At 49.7% G+C, this 16,326-nt stretch overlaps 1 protein-coding gene across 1 annotated transcript; it reads left to right on the forward strand.

Moving 5' to 3' along the window:
- Window positions 1–14: 14 nt before the first annotated feature.
- Window positions 15–5,064, forward strand: LOC109300316 (protein Wnt-11b-like; the record flags this gene model as incomplete). Its single annotated transcript, XM_019520999.1, has 4 exons — window positions 15–300; window positions 1,549–1,826; window positions 2,699–2,991; window positions 3,885–5,064. Coding segments are annotated over 4 exons (1,032 nt in total), but the record flags the coding sequence as incomplete, so codon positions are not given.
- Between the last annotated feature and the right edge of the window lie 11,262 nt (window positions 5,065–16,326).

The following is a 16,326-nucleotide window of genomic DNA, read 5'->3' on the forward strand; positions in this document are numbered from 1 at the left end:
GGCTGCTCGCTCTGCTCCGGGGCGCCGCCGTCCTCTTCACCGGCTCTTCCCTCTCTCCCGCCAGGGGCCTGGCCCTCAACGGCAGCAGGGTGGGCTGGAACCAGACGCAGCACTGCAAGCTGCTGGAGGGGCTGGTGCCCGACCAGCTCCAGCTCTGCCGGAGGAACCTGGAGCTCATGCCCAGCATCGTCCAGGCGGCCCAGGAGACCAAGAGCGTCTGCCAGAAAACCTTCTCCGATATGAGGTGGAACTGCTCCTCCATCCGCCTCGCGCCCGCCTTCGGCCCCGACCTCAGCAAAGGTAAAGCCCCCCCCATCATGTTGGGGGTTTAATGCTGTTGTGGCCCTGCAGTCATAGTCGGAGAGAAGTGGGGCAGGAAGGGACCTCCAGAGGTCCTCTAGTCCAACGCCGTCGGAGCCAGGATCGCCCCTATCCAAACCATCCCATGCAACCATCATCTAAATCCTTTGGTTGTGACAGTTTTCCCACTCACCCAGTCCAGCAGTTTTCACATGCGAAATTTCCATCATCGGCAGCGGACCATATTCTTACTTCGGCCGCACAGAGGTCACTGGAATTGGAGAAGGTGTTACACTATTGTAACTGGTACCAGAATCAGTCCTAGAGCACGCGGAGATGGCAGAGTAACCGTTACCATCTGTGGAAGGAGTGACAGACCTCAACTACCACATAAAAAAAAAGAGGGAGAGAGGGGAGCAAGCTGCTGGAGGCTCTGGGATGAGGGGAAAGCTAATTTCACAGGGAAGTAAAGGGCAAAAGTAGGACCAGAAAGGAGTGCACAGAAGGGGGCACAAAAAGGCATCTCGTAATTGGTAAAGGAGAGTGCTAAAAAGTAAAGCAAGCCCATTTAGAAGGGACTGGCAGTGCCCCATCTTCAAAATGTTGGGGCAGGGGGAGCAATGAGCCCTATTTGGGGGAAAGGCAGGTCTCCAGTTGCTGTCATAAAAGAAATAGAGAATCTGTGCCTGGCCGGCTGTCAGAGATGTAGTTCAGCGGCTAAAGCAAAGCCTTCAGAGTTTATAGTCCAGTGTTCTCCTCATGCGGCTGCTGGTGTGACTGAGAGGAATCGCTCCCTCCCCCCACCCAGCACCTTGCTTTCTCTTTCTGTGAAGTGGAGAACATTGCTAATCTACACCAGAGTTTTAGGAGTTTGTGCGATGCCCTCAATCATTGTGCTGAGTGCTCTGAAAGCCTTGCCTGAGAAAAGCTGTACTTAATCAGCACTCCCCGGCAAAGGTGCCCGTGGAACTACCAGCCATTCCCCACTTTCAGCCCATCAGGGCTACAGCCAGAAAAAGCAGTGTCCTTCCCGCCTCCCCACCCTACATTGAGAACTCCACTTGTTCTTGTGCTGCTAGGGTCCATATTGTAATCTTTCCAAAATTTGCCAGTCAGCCTCACTCATATAAGTACAAGGCAGGGAGGGTTCTGGCTATTAAATGACTTGCTCTGTGACACAGGAACCACTTTACCTTGTTGTTTCTGGGCTCCAGGACACTGATTTTTTCCCCCCCACCTTCTTTACAGGGACCAGGGAATCTGCCTTTGTCTATGCATTGGCTGCCGCCACTGTCAGTCATTCCATCGCCCAGGCCTGTGCCTCTGGAGAGCTGCCGATCTGTTCTTGCGGATCTTTCCCAGCTGAGGTCCCTGGGCCTGACTTCAAATGGGGTGGCTGTGGAGATAACCTCCGCTATGGCCTCCAGATGGGTTCTGCCTTTGCAGATGGTTCCATGAAGTCCAGCAGATCGGGGACACAAGCTACCAGGCTTATGAATCTACATAACAGTGCAGTAGGTCGACAGGTGAGTATGGTCACGAGATACTCAAACTGGCAAAGGAAACCACCACAACAGGGGTGCTTCTTTTAAGAGAACAGGGATGGTTCCAGCTGAGCTGTTCTGAGAAGGGGTGCAGACTCTTGGGAGACTGCTCATGAATAAACTCTGGGGGCAACTGAAGGAGTAAAGTAACTTCATAACAAAGGTCTCCCCCACACGTTACAGAAGCAGACAAAAGTGCTTGCTTCCTAATCTCTTATTGCTCTCTCCTTATATCCCCACAATGGATGTGGAGGCTGGAACTGGCTTTGTACTTTACCCTTGGAGCTAATCTGAGCTTCTCCGCAGACCCCTTGTCCTCTTCTGTGCTGATAGCAAACACCATCCAACAAAGGGCATTGCTCACAATTAGTCAGGAGCCTGAGGACAGCATTTGATGTGCATGAATACAGCAGATGGCAGCTGCTGTATGGAGAGTGATATGCAAAGACTACATAGATCTTGATATGCAGGCAAGCTGCTTGAATCAATATGGTGAATTGCCATCTCTGTGCCACACTTCTGAATGAGGGTAGGTAACTTCAGGCCCCTTAGCAAAATTACTGGTGGCATTTGTCCTAATGGCCACTCTCTTCTCATATGGCAAGGAAGCCAGAATAAGTGAGCTTTGGGTCACAGTGTCAGTCTTGATGCAGAAATGGAGGAAGGCATCACCTAGAGGAAGTGAGATGAGGCTTCATGACTGGCAATGGATGGTTGGGTTTTTTCTCATCCTGAAGCCTCCTGTGGATCTTCTTCTGAATACCCCACTAGGAGGTGTGGCTCAGGCAGAAATGGCTGAATCCCAGCCTGGACATATTGCTCTGATTGATTTATTTATTTTATTTCTTTTCCAGGTATTGATGGACTCCCTGGAGACCAAGTGTAAATGCCATGGCATGTCTGGCTCCTGCTCAGTTAAGACCTGTTGGAAAGGGCTTCTAGATATGGGTAAAATTGCTGCTGACCTCAAGGCTAAGTACCTGGCAGCCACCAAGGTGACCCACCGGTACGTGGGTACCAGGAAGCAGCTGGTACCCAGAGAACTGGACATCAGGCCAGTGCAAGAGACAGAGCTGGTTTATCTAGTCAGTTCTCCAGACTACTGCACAAAGAATCCCCAGCTGGGGTCTCTGGGGACTCAGGACCGGTAAGCAACAGTTCTAGATGCTCTAGCTTCCTGTGTTATACAGCTCAGACTCTTAACACCCAGAGCTCCCATTCAGCCTCTGTAGTTCAACTTAGAAGCCTTTCTCTTTAAACACCTGCCTGAATGACAATCTCTGCTATAATCCAGAGGCTATGCCATGCAGACAGTTTGAGTGCAAGGGAGCGAGGCTGCTCCAATTACAAGATACTGCAATCTGCATACATCTGCTTTAATAAATTATCTAGATCCACCGTGTTCCCTGCTCAAGGTGAATCATGTAGCTGACCTGAAGAGGGTTTAGCAGAGGAGGAAGATCTAAAAGTTGGAGCAAAGACCCAACCCATATAGTTCTATCTTCCCTGGGATTTCCAGTAGTTTAGATTGGACCCCATCCATTTCACTATCATCTATTTCATTAGGGCTGAGACTAAACCCTGGGGTGGAGGCTTGTAGGGAGGAAGCATTCTTCAGTTCAATAGGTGTTTTACTGAGTGTGTGTGTTTTTTAATGCTGCTTAGGTACAGGGTGGTGAGTGCCTTCTGCATTCCAGTTTGGCACTGCCCAGCCCTGCTCTGAGGCACAAGAGCTTACTAGTCTGGGAGTGGAGTCAAAGAGGAAAATTATTCACCTTGCTCTGAGTCAGTGGGAATTTCATACTTGGTATAAGATGGGATCCGTATGCCCTGGGAGACCACCATGGAACTTCATCCAGAGAAGCAGCCCCCCGCCCCTCCCCCAGGACTGTCCCCCAGTGCCTCTGGGTAGCTTTCCATGAAGGCTAGTCAGATGCCTACTCTGACTCACCCCTGTCCCTAAGTATGCCATGACTAGCACCTTAATGCTGCTGCTCCACTGTATTCTTGACTCCTCCATCATCTCCTTTCCCTTTGCAGGCAGTGCAACAAGACATCTGTGAGCAGCGACAGCTGCAATCTGATGTGTTGTGGGCGTGGATACAATGCCTACACTGAGATTGTGGTGGAGAGGTGCCACTGCAAGTACCACTGGTGCTGCTATGTGACTTGCAAGAAATGTGAACGGACAGTGGAGAGATATGTGTGCAAGTGACATAGGCCTTTGAGCAGCTTCTGCGGTAAGAAATGCTGAAGGACTCTTACCCAGGCCCCTCCAGAGTCTGTCTGGTTACAGTACATGGGAGAGGCTGTGTGACTAGAAGAAGAGCCCAGGCTTAGCATTGCTGTGGAAGACCTCAAATGTGCATGTGGGGGGAAAACAGGCCTAGCGCTGTCTTCAGTCCCACCCCTTCCAGAGCAGAACAAAGGGCTGCCTCCTGGGACTCATCTGGTTTGCTTCAATCCTCAGTCTCCAGCTGTGGACAAATAATTTATCACTTCTGCATGCATGGATCCCTTTCTGCCCTGGTGAATGGGGACCCTGGGCTGCCATTGTTTCTTTGGGGGAGGCTTTTGAAGGTGGCCTGAAAGACAGACATGATGGATAAGGAAGGGTGATGGGGAGAGAAGAACATGAATGCCCCTCAACTCAACAGGGAAAAGTTGTAGGGGAAGAAAGAACTGCTGCTCTTGCTGAGGGGGCAGGTCATGGGCAGGCACTTTTGGGACAGGGCTCCCTTGAAGGCTGGTCCAAGGCCACCAGATGCTTCAGCTGCAGGGCAGTCTGTTCAGTGTCTTCTGTAGCATCAAATTTTCTCTCTAACAGTAAGACCAAGGGTGGTAACAGGTGGGCCTCATAGCAATTCATTGCCCCAAGAGACAGGGTACTGTAAGATGCTATCCTCTGTCTCTGCCAGGTAAGGGACACTTCCTAATAGCTGTGCTGGGCATGGCACGAAACCTAGAAAGGAGGACCTGGAGGATGCAGATATAGTGAATGGGCTGGCAAGTTCTCTCTGCCCCTTGGGTCAGTCTTTCTCCAGGGATATTTCTGCAGCTGTCTCACCCTCACATCCACGTGATGGAGAAGCCATGATAGAGGGTTTACACTAGCAATAACTCCAGGGCCTTTCTATGGGGGTTGGAAATGAGACGGAGTCTTTGATCTCTCTTCTTATTTATTTGGTGTTTTTTAAATAAATATAGTACAGCATCTTGGCCTGAGCTTCCTTTGTGATGTCCATGGTGGCTTTGCACTCCACTTCCCACCCCCAAGGGTGCATCCAGTGCACACTGCATCCTTGTGAAAAATGAGGGGAAGGGCCCTTTTCACTCTCAGAAGAGTCTTTATGCTGCCCCCACCTTTTTCTTCGCATCAGTTCCATCTTCTACTGTTGTGGCCAGACCCATGTTTCCCTATATGGACATAGCAGCTTGAGTGTTTCTCTGGGCTCTGCAGATCTGATCAGTGGGTGAGCCAAGCAGCTGGAGTAGAGATCAGGGCTGGTGAGCTTTGTAGAGTGGGAAGATTTTCTCTCCCCTTCCTCTGCTTTTGGTGGACTAAACTCACACTAACATTGGCCTTAGGAACCTCAGCTCCCACCAGCTTCCTGGTGGAAGGAGAGCATTTCCATTGTTGCCTAATGCCCGAGGGAAAAAACATATTCTAACTGAGGATGTGCTTCAGGATGGGGTATGAAGGTCATGGCTCTGTCCACTTGGCTCTTGGGACTCTGTGGCAGCTGCTGATACTGATTTAAAAAAATACTGATTTTAAAAACGAAATGAACAGTCCTGTTCTGGCCCTCAAAAGTTGAGCCCAGCCATGGTGCTGTTCACTCCCATATTTAATTCCATTTTTTAAAAATGCCATTCAGGAGGTGGGGAAAAAGACATTCCATGATCAATGGAGATTTTTGTTTGTTGTCAACTGCTCCTAACCTTTGATGCTGCAGGCTTTTGTACCAACAGTGAATAGCTGCATCTCACAGATTGTTAGCAGAGTTAGAGGTAGTTTCAGATGCATCCACCCATGAGCTGGAAGTTAAAAGTAATCAGAGGGGGAATAGCTAACTGCTAACAATGAATGTGTATCATTAGATTTCAGTGCCTTGCTGCAGGCTGTTCGCAGACTTGGTTAGGTATTGCTCCATTTAGGTGCCATTTGAAAGGTTTCTTCACAACTATACATGGGCCTCAGTCTCACATCTGAAGCTGAGCACATGGGTATAACCAAAGAATTTCGTTCATAAAGAAAAGGAAGTTTCCATACCTGTTGGTGTAAATTTCCTCCTGTTGTCTTGGGGCCTGCTGAGCCTGCAATCAGCAACCCAGCCAGCAGCACACTCATTCATTCCAATGGAGAGGTAATGTTGGCCTTTAATTCATTCATTAGTGCCTCTGACCAGCAGAAGACAAAGCCATGGCAGGCACATCTCAAGCTGGAGAGGCAGGTAAAGTTTGCTAAAAATGTGTCTGCTAAGATATGTGAAATGGGGAGAAGCTGTGAACCTCACTGAGCACTTTAAAACATGCTAGTGAGGTTAGAAACATGGGCAGGATACTGCAGAATGAGATTCAGCTTGGAGCCTAGGAAAGGTAACTCAAATGCGCACAAATAGCCAGGAGGAGGAGGGAACCTGGGAAGTGACAATAGCTGCAAATGCCCTGGGGAGATAAGGGACAGTACATCAGATAAGTGAGACCCTTGTGGGAGGAGTTTGCATACTATATGCACATTTCCAGTGGCATAAGGAGATTATTTAGAGCTGAATATGCAGACACATAACTGGATCACTCAGGATGGCCTCCCTCTATGTGGCATTGGTGACTTGAAACTGGGATCCTGCATTGTCCTGAGGTCCATGCCATCGTTCAAAGCAACAAGGACAAGGGGATGGAAAGGGCTGATTAATGAGTAGTGATTGAAGTGTTAACTAATGGTGGAGGAAATTTGATAAAATAAAATGTGCTGGATGTAAGCACTAGGATTGGGGCTAATTACTTAGGGTGACTGATGTAGGCCTAATTATGATGAGTCGTAGAACAAAGGAACAAAGGAAACATCTAGGTTAGGTTGGCCTTTTTGCCCAGTTATATAACATTTAATCCCACCTGATTGTGAGATTGATTAAATTCAGAGTTTCCCAAGGGGAAGGGCAGACAGCTGGGACAATTACTTTCTAACTCCACTTAGTGAGAGGGTCCTCTCTAGGAAGCTGAGTAGCAGGGGAATTTCCAATAGTCAGAAATTTAGAGATGGAAAAGGGTCAGTCAGTCATTTTGTTCTCCTGTGTTTTCTACCATCCTTGGTCAACCAATGCAGGGCTCAGGTCTAAGTGTATCTCAGGAGGCAGCAACTACTATAGGAGGTATTACATAGTTCAAGAGCTTGCTGTTAGGAGTGTTTCTTGACTTTATTCCCTACTGTTTACTTTCATCTTGTGGTCCATTGCTACATACCTTGGGCCCCTTTAAAACAACCCCTATCACTTTGGTGTATCTCATCACCAAAAGGCAATGTCACCTTGAATCAGGATCCCTGACATCGGAAAGCTGTCAGAACAAGGGACCCCCGCCCCCAAACTGTATGTAATTTTACTGTCCTCTCCAGTTTGAGAACTCCTGAAGAACTCAAGAGAAGCAAGCTCCTTCCAAGCCTTCCTTGGTCTCTTTCTGCACATAGCATTTGCACTGAAACACATGCTTAGTTCTCAGTCACCATGTTCCAAACCATAGGAAAATATCTGATTGAATGTTCTGTTCACCTCTCATTTTATCCTAGACAGTCAATATTCACCTGTATCAGACTGCTGTAGTCTAATCTTATGTTATTCACCCATTCCACTTTCTAGGACCCCCAGGTGGACACTGGAAAAAAAGCTGGACAGATTTAATTCTTTTAATCTGTCCTTCTGAATCAGATGGGAAGCATGTCCCTAGGATCTTCTTCTTCAAGCCTCCAGTTAGTCTGTCTCCCTGCCTACAAGGTTCCCTGTGCTCACTTGTGTTAAGTATGACCTCAGCTGCCAAGGGACTGTTTCACTTCATAATGATGTGAGTCAGGGGGGGAATAGCTTGAACGGGGTTTCCTTTTACTTGGTTCCTCTGAATCCAAACTTAAATTCCCCACTGGGAAGCCTGGGAGGTACCATTCTAAGTAGCACAACTACAGAAAGGGATCTCAGAGTCGTAGTCAACTCCAAAATGAACACAAATCACTAGTGTGATGAAGTAATAAGTAAAGCTAACCGCACTCTTTCTTGCATCACAAACTGGCCTAGGGAGGTGATACTTCCTGTCTATGCGGCATTGGTCAGGCCGCAGCTGGAGTACTGTGTCCAGTTTTGGGCACCACACTTAAGAAGGGATGTGGATGGCCTGGAGAGGGTTACGAGGAGGCCACTTGTGGTTAAAGGCCTGCAAAAAAAACCCTATGTGGACCAATTGGGAGACCTGAACCTCTTCAGCCTCTGCAAGAGGAGGCTGAAAGGTAATCTCGTGGCTGCCTACAAACTCATTCGGCGGGGGGTGCCGCAAGAAGTTGGGGATACAATGTTTACCAGGGCACCTGTCAGGGTAACTAGAAATAATGCCAAAAACTGGAAGACAGCAAATTCAGATTGGACATCAGGAAAAAAATTCTTTACAGTGAGGGTTGCCAAAATATGGAATAGGCTTCCAAGGGAGGTGGTGCTGTCCCCTTCCTTGGAGGTATTTAAAAGGAGATTGGATCTGACCCCAGCATTTACTCCTGCCCAGGGCAGGGGGTCAGACTCCATGATCTAATAGGTTCCTTCCGATCCTAACATTTATGAAACATGATCAGGACCAGATAATGGAAACTCATCCCAAACAGCCTCTTCCAGAACTCCTACTTCTCACCTCTTTTCCTGCCTTCCAAAGGCATGCTGGCATGGGTGTAAGGATATTACATTGAGGTTGATGTATACAAACATTACACTGGCTAATCCACACAAGCTGTTGAGCCTGGATTTATTCTCTGTAGAGAGACAGCAATTTCAGGTTTCTGATTTTGACTCTAAACCACTTTGTTCAAAGCAATAAACACTGGCTTTTTTTTGCTCAGACTTCCATATAAAACATCACGTAGCCAACCTTATAACGACTAAACTCTCACTGGGGGAAAACGGTCAGGGAGGGGGGTCCCAGAGTTCAGTAACAAGATAGGTTTGCCTCCCTTCTGCCTTTTTTAGTTAGGGCCCTGAGACTGCAGCCAGAGGTGACGTGTAGCACGTGCCTCCCAACCTCCCTGACCGGGCCATCTCCACTGCCAACACGTCTGCGGGAGCTCACCAGCTCCACCAATGCTGCCGGAGGCGTCTGCAGGTGTCCCCCCCAGACTCAGGAGGCACCAGTCACCTCTGGCTGCAGCTTTGAGAGAAGGTTAGGTTGAATTTCCCTTCCCCTAAGCAGAGCTGTCAGGCTTAGTGTGCTCCTGGCAGGCCAAACAAGTGACGAAAGCCTTGGAGGGGTTCATCTTCTTAGAAACCTATTGTATCACTTAAGTGCAGTACTGTGGATACTCTTGTGACATGACTTTGCCCTTTGGAGGGCTGCTGTCTACATTAATAATGCTTTTGTCTTGTGGTGCAATAAACATTCATCTGAAGGAAAACCCCTTCCACATCTCTGTTCTGCTTTATCCCTTTTCTTCTGGAGTGGGCCACTACATCATAATGTCAAACAATGAAAGGGACCGTCCCTGTGGGGATCTACACTTCAGGGATGGAGACAATTTAACATAGATGAATATGAAACTAGTGGGATGCTGGAACTTGACCTGACATCCTCCGAAAGTAAATGAAAGAAAGGCAGAGAGGAAATGGTCTTGGTGAGGATACCTGAAGGCCCCTTTATTTAGGTTGAGTCTTTACCTGAGGTCAGGATGTTTCTGATCAAACTGGCCTCCCATTGCCCATCTCTCCATACTGCTTCACTTCTTTTTGTCTTGTTCCTGGTAGCCAACACTGTTTCCTAGGTATTGGGCCATTATGGCCATTCCAGTTTAGTTTGCATAGCATCTCTGAGGTAACCTTTGCAATGGGCTTTTCCTTAAACTGTTTTGCTGTGGTAGGTAGTGGCTGCTGACAGACACAAAAAAACCCCCCCAAACAATGTGCTTTACTGGAAGAAGCAGCATGTTAGTTCAACTTGGGTCCATAGTGTCTGTATGGATTGGGTGCTTCAGCAGGGCTTCTTGGTGCTTTATCTAAAGCTGATATAAAACCAGACTTGCTTCCCAGCAGCTGCTGCAGTGGCTCCATCTGGCTGTTGGTGCTGCCAGATCTGGCCTTGCTGCCTAGGCACCCTGGCCTGTCTACCCCACATGCACTGCTGGGGGTGGGACTCATGCAGGCAGGGTACACGGCCAGGTGGCAGGGTTGGCTGCCAGAAGCAGTGTCTGGGAGCAGGATGGGCAGGGCCAGGATCTTGGGGCTGTGACAGCGCAGGGCTGGGGTCTGGGTCAGAGCAGTGATCCATTGCTCATAATGTCCCTGTGACAGGCACCAGTTCCACAGACAGGGACATGCAGGGAGTGAATCGCAGCTCTGCCCTGGACCCAACCCCACACTGTCACTGCCCCAAGATCCCAAACCCAGCCCCACCTGTCCCATTCCCGGACACCGCTTCCTGTCTGCCCGCAGCCCCATCCTGTCTACCTGGCCACGCACCCCACCAGTCTCTATGGAGATCTCGGGATTTCTGGGCAGTGACAACTCAGGGCCAGGGCCAGGGCCCAGGGCAGAGCCACGATCCACTCCCTGTGCACCCCTGCCCGCAGAACCGGCACCTGTCACAGGGACGTGTGGGGAGCGGATCATGGCTCTGCCCTGGGCCCCGGCTCCCAGCCCCACACTATCATGGCCCCACCATCCTGGCCCTGCCTGCCCATCCCACTCCCAGATGCTGCTCCCTGCCCAGCCCAGCATGGAGCAGAGCCACTTAGGCACTTAGGGAGTTTTGGTGGGCCGTTGCGGGGAGGGAAGGCTGACCCAGCCTGCAACCGCTCACCAAGTGGCCCTCAGGCCAAAATAATTGCCCACCCCTGATCTAATGCAATCTGGACCTTTCAAAGGCATCCGGTAAAAACAACACTAATTTATGGCAGGAAAGTGTCTGGGATCCTGACAGGGTAGCGGCATAAACAGGACCCATCTTGCAAATATAGCCAATTTGACTCAGAAGGAAGGTGGTCTGATGCAGATTTCTCATTATTTTAATTTATCTGGTGTAGGATCAGCCTGGTTAATACTGATAATGCTTTTGTAGGCCTGTGGTACCCCAGCCTCACCCAAAATAATCTGTATTAAAACTGCCACACAATACAAAGGGGCAGAGAGCTGGGGTGGGGGTCTGTGACTGACCATCAGCATGTTTGTAATCAGCTGGAGTAGCACTTCAAAGAAAGGGTGGCTGATCCTGGAGAACTGTTACAGAGTTTGATAAGGGCATCTCCCAGTTTCCTTTAGTTCTTTGTGACGGATTTATTCTTGCAGAAACTGGAAAGCCCAGTTAGAGCAGTTATGATGAGAGCAAGAAAGTAGGGACTGGGCTTCACCCTGTCTGCTGAATGGGGCCTCCCCAACCCTTCTGATTCAGGCTGTCCCCTGCAGAGGGTGGGGGGCTTCCAGCTCCCTGCATCACCCACCTTCCTCATGTCTGCAGACAGCAGTTAAGCTCTATGCAAGAATATGTTGTATTGTCTCAGCTGAGCAGACATGGCAACTGATGCTTCAGGGCACATTCTGTCCTGTCGCTGCATCCAGGTTCTTTACTGATTGTGAAACAAGACATGCACATTATGGCAGCTACGCTATAAACAGCTCCCACTCCGTTGGAAGGGGCCAGATTACCAGGTTCTTTCTAGTGTGCAGATACAATACACCACTTCAGTGGTGGAGTTTACTGGCCTTGAAATCCTGCTTCACTGAGAATAGCTGAGACTGCCTCATGGGGTGGGAGCTCTGTCCTCCCAGTTGGAAGGAATTAAGGGCTCAGATCTTAATAGTAAACACAAGCCTCCGTCTGGATGACCCTAGCTAATAAAGTGACTGGGTCCATACTCTAGAGCTTTCCTTAGCAGCCAGGACTCCCACTGGAAAGCTGCAAAGGCTGGGGAAGACCTGAGCAAAACTTTTAGAAAAAACAAACTACTGCCTGCCCTCTCTCTTGGGTGCTGCACTGCTGAGGTTCTATTGCAGCTGGTTTCGGATTGCCTGGGTCTCTTAAACAGTGGGTTATTGTTTGTTTCTCTTATGATTTGCTATTTATTTATTGTGTGTTTAAAGCTTCAATTATTTGCTGTGTGGTACCTTAAGACTGCTTGAGGATTGTGACTGATTGCTAAAAAGTAGCTCCCTGTACGGAAGATAGCAGCAATCCAAGGACATTGCTATGCAGAAGTTTAGGACAGGAAGTGAAGAACTTGGCCTCCGGTTAAAAATGCAGCTGTCACTGAGAGGCAGAACTTGGGTGTATTGGAATTTGGTGGAACACTAGATGCAGTATGCTGATAGTCAGAGAAAAGCCACATGAGATCAGGGTGTTAGTTTGATGTCCCCTGTGAAAAATGGCATATCTGACAGTACAGGGCTCCTAGTCTCAGACACTTGGCAGAACTAGTAAGTGTCATCTTGGTTTCTACCCATGTGGTGAACTAGTTTGATCTACTGAGGTTATAAACCAGGGGCGCATGCGGGCTGCATTTTGCCCACCCCTGTTATAAACCAAGCAAGAATTGCAGTAGAAGACAGCACAAATGCAGAATGATGCTGCTTTTGCAAGTAACTTCTGAGGAGAGGGGTGTGAGGAAGTTGGGACTGGAGAGACAGCAGAAAGAAGAGGGGAATGTCAGTCTGAAGTTCCCTGGGGACCTGGCTCCATCCCACCATACAGTGCTGTAGCAAGGGGCAGGGGCGAGTAGGGCAACCATCCTGGGTACCAAACTGGATGGGTGCTGACAGGCGCTGCCCAGTGGTGGAGGGAGAGGGATGGAGCCATGAGCAGCTCATTTGGGGGTGTGTGGGATGGGAGGAGGGTGGCTCCCACCACTGCATGCATTCCTGGGCAAGCATGGCGGGGGCATGTGCCCCCTGGATCCATGCGCAGGGCAAGGGCAGGCTGCTGCTGTGGGCTTTGTCCCGGGTACCAAACTTCCTGCATGCCAGCATGTTATTTAGAGGTGAGGGCCCCTAACTGGCATGCCCCTTGTGCACTTTTTTATGATTAAACAGAGGATTCTACTGTGAAAAGATGACCCCAGATTGGCAGCTCTTGCAACTCCAGCTGCACCAAGAGCTGCAGCTTGGGTCACATCCAAACCAATGGGAGCCCATCATCTCTTTCCCCCAGAGATTAGGTTGTCTGCAGACCTTTCCAATCTGTTGGTCACTGTTGGTTTCTTTATTGATTCTCATGGAATTCTTTCCTGTGCTATCTCTTCTGAATGGAATGAACCAGCTCAGTCCTATGCACTTGTGTGGTTTGACAGTGCATCTTACCAGGTGATGATGGTCCTAAGCACAAAGCAGCACCACAGACTTGGAAGGGTCTCGTTTTGTCAGAAACTCTTTCTAGGAGAGGGGCTTTCCCCTCTCCTACTCTGGCTGCCTGCAGTTCCTTTCCCGCCACATCCCTGCTGTGATTCTTGTGACTGCCGCAAAGCATCTTGCTGCCCTCTTTCTTTTTTTGGCTTCACCCCTACACCCCCTGCTGAAGATTCCTGGTGGTGTTGAGGCTCAGGCTCTAGTAGACAAATGAGTTGAGGTGGAGGTAGGGATTTGGCCTGTGTTAGATTGGGCCTAACTTGAGTGTTATTGCCAAGAAACTGGCCTGTGGCTTCAGAGGGATCAGGGGCACCCACCACTCTTGCTCCCTTCTGTGGGTAGCCAGCAAGGCAGGAAAAAAGAGACTCTGCCCTGGGCTGGGCCTCTGTTGCATGGTAGGTTCATCTACATGTGTAATTAATGCACACAAATAAACTCCTGGAGTTTATTGCTCTGGAGTTTTTTTGCTCCCGTGCGTGCAATTTGAATGTGCACACAGAAGCAAAAAACTCCAGAGCGTATTGCTCTGGAGTTTAGTCATGTGTAACACATGGAGCCTGGTAGGAACAGCCTGGGCTGGCAGGGGACCCTGAGGGTCAGCTTGCCAGCCACAGGCTGCTCCAAGGCTCTATGTGCTGCAGAGCAGCTGGCTGAGGCATGAGCAGGCCCTGTGCTGAAGCACCCTCATGCCTCAGCCAGTGTCCCCCACCAACCCTTACACATGGAGCCTTATACGGGGAACCCCCTGGGTCCCTTGCCAGCCCAGGGCTGCTCCAATCGAGCTCCATGTGTTGTGGGGGACCTGGCTGAGGCATGAGGGTGCTTCAACTCGGGGGCTGTTCATGCCTCAGCCAGCCTCTCGACAGCACCTGGAACCCCATCAGAGCAGCCCTGGGACTCTGTGCTGGGGAGGGGCTGGCTGGGGTGTAAGCATGCTTCAGTGCAATGGCTGCGGGCTGGCTAGACCTGCGCTGAAGCACTGTCATACCCCAGCCAGTGCTGTCATGGTCTACACATGCACTGCAGCACACGAAACGCCACCACAGGGTAGTACTTGTGTTTATCCAGACTATGTGGCGGCATTTATTAGTATACTGTGACCTAATAGGGTTGTGTGCGGATGGTGATGTTTTACTGCAGAGCTAATTAGTCAGCTCTGCGGTAGAAGTCTTGTGTAGACGCACCCAGTTTCTTATGTTTGCCGGGGTGCTGCCACCAGATCAGCTGCCGCAGTGGGAGCACAGTTGTAGAGCAGCTGCTGGTGCCTAAACCTAGTTAGAGCAGGTCCAAATGACACAGAAATCAGACTGCTGCAGGAGCCAGGCTATCCGGAAAGTTTCTCAATCCATTTCTCTCCTCTCCCCCCGCCCCCCCCCCTTGTCTTTTGTATTCTAATTTCTCTCTCCTTTCTATACTTTGCTTTCTACATGTCCTTTCACAGCATCGGATGAAGTGAATTTGTGTTCATGAAAGCTTGCACTCCCCCCTCCCCATGTATATATAACTAAATTAGATATATTTCTTATTTAGTTAATCTATAAAGGTGGATGTCTAGTCTGCCTTCTTCTGACTGACTTCAGACTAACATGTCTAACTACCTCTTTGCTACCAGGACAGCTCAGTTCCAAGTCCTAGATGAAGAATCAGCTGCTGGCATCTTGATTTGTAGTACTGGCAGGGACTGTGGTTATGAAAGGAGGGCAGGAGCTCTCCCTGCTTAATTAAATTGTGGCAAGGGGACATATTCTGCTAGAGGCACTACTTTGTTGAAGTGTGAAAACTGACTCATCACTTCATGCCAAGGTAGCCTGATGGTGGCTACATTCCAGCTTTGATGATTATATTCTGCCTTCATCTGCTCACTGAAACTTCAGGTGGATCTGAAAGTCTTTGCTTTCTGTATAATTTGCGCTAATAAACGCTGCAACAAGGTGTTAAAAAGCTGGAGTGTCCCACCGTAGAGATCTGCATTTCAGTAGGGAACAAAATGACCCTATATAGAGAGTGCTTGGTCAAGAGCTTTGGGGACCCTTTCAGAGGCGGCCTGCAGGAATGCAAGACAATTACCACAGCATTCTTTTTTTGTGATCAACTTTTCATGAAACTGGCATCTGTAAAGAAAGAAACGGCACAAAAGCCTTGTGGGAACTTAATTAAGGTGAGGTATAAGCACTTTTTCAAAGGACATATGGGAGATGTGGTGATACATCAATTATTTATGTAGAGACCAAAGATTGCAATTCGCAAAAATACAAGTAGGCTGTTCTCTTCTACCCGTCCTATAGAAACACAAGAACTGCCACTGACCAGGCGGCTTTTAGTTTTATTGGGTGGGCCCTGGCCTGCAAGTGGCAAATAGGCCCCTGCCCCATGCTCAGTGCCCATCTGTGCCCTTTTCCTCCAGGAATTTGCTCGAGCCCTTTTTGAGGCTGGCTCCTGGCAGCAATGAGTCCTTCCCGGGTGATAAAGCACCCCCTGGTGGCAGAGTTAGACTTATAGCTGCTCGTTTCACGCCTTAACCCTGTTTTTGTGTCGTGAGTGTGAGAACACATTATGAACCCCGACTGCCTTTCTCTTCATTGGTAAACCCTTTTCATGACCCCCCCCCCCCCGCGTCTCTTCTCAGCGGGGAAGCTCTAGGCTCCGCCCAGGGCGAAGTGCGACAGCCGCTCGGGAGAGACGCGCGGGCTCTGCGTATGCTGAAGCCGCTCGTTGCCAAGCGACGTAGAGCGCGCGGGGCTCGAACCCCCGGCCAGTCTAACTGCCGCTGCGCTCATCCCCGCCCCGCGGCCACAGCGAGCGAGCGAGCGCCCCCTACAGCCCCACCAGACGCCGCAGCGGCTTACGCGCCGTGTGGCAGAGCCCAGACTAGAGTACGGAGCAGCGATGCTGCGGCCAAGCCCCACCCCCTC

The sequence above is a fragment of the Gavialis gangeticus genome, unplaced genomic scaffold, assembly GCF_001723915.1.
Source record: "Gavialis gangeticus isolate Ggan-Ray unplaced genomic scaffold, GavGan_comp1, whole genome shotgun sequence".
In the NCBI taxonomy this organism is placed as follows: domain Eukaryota; kingdom Metazoa; phylum Chordata; order Crocodylia; family Gavialidae; genus Gavialis; species Gavialis gangeticus.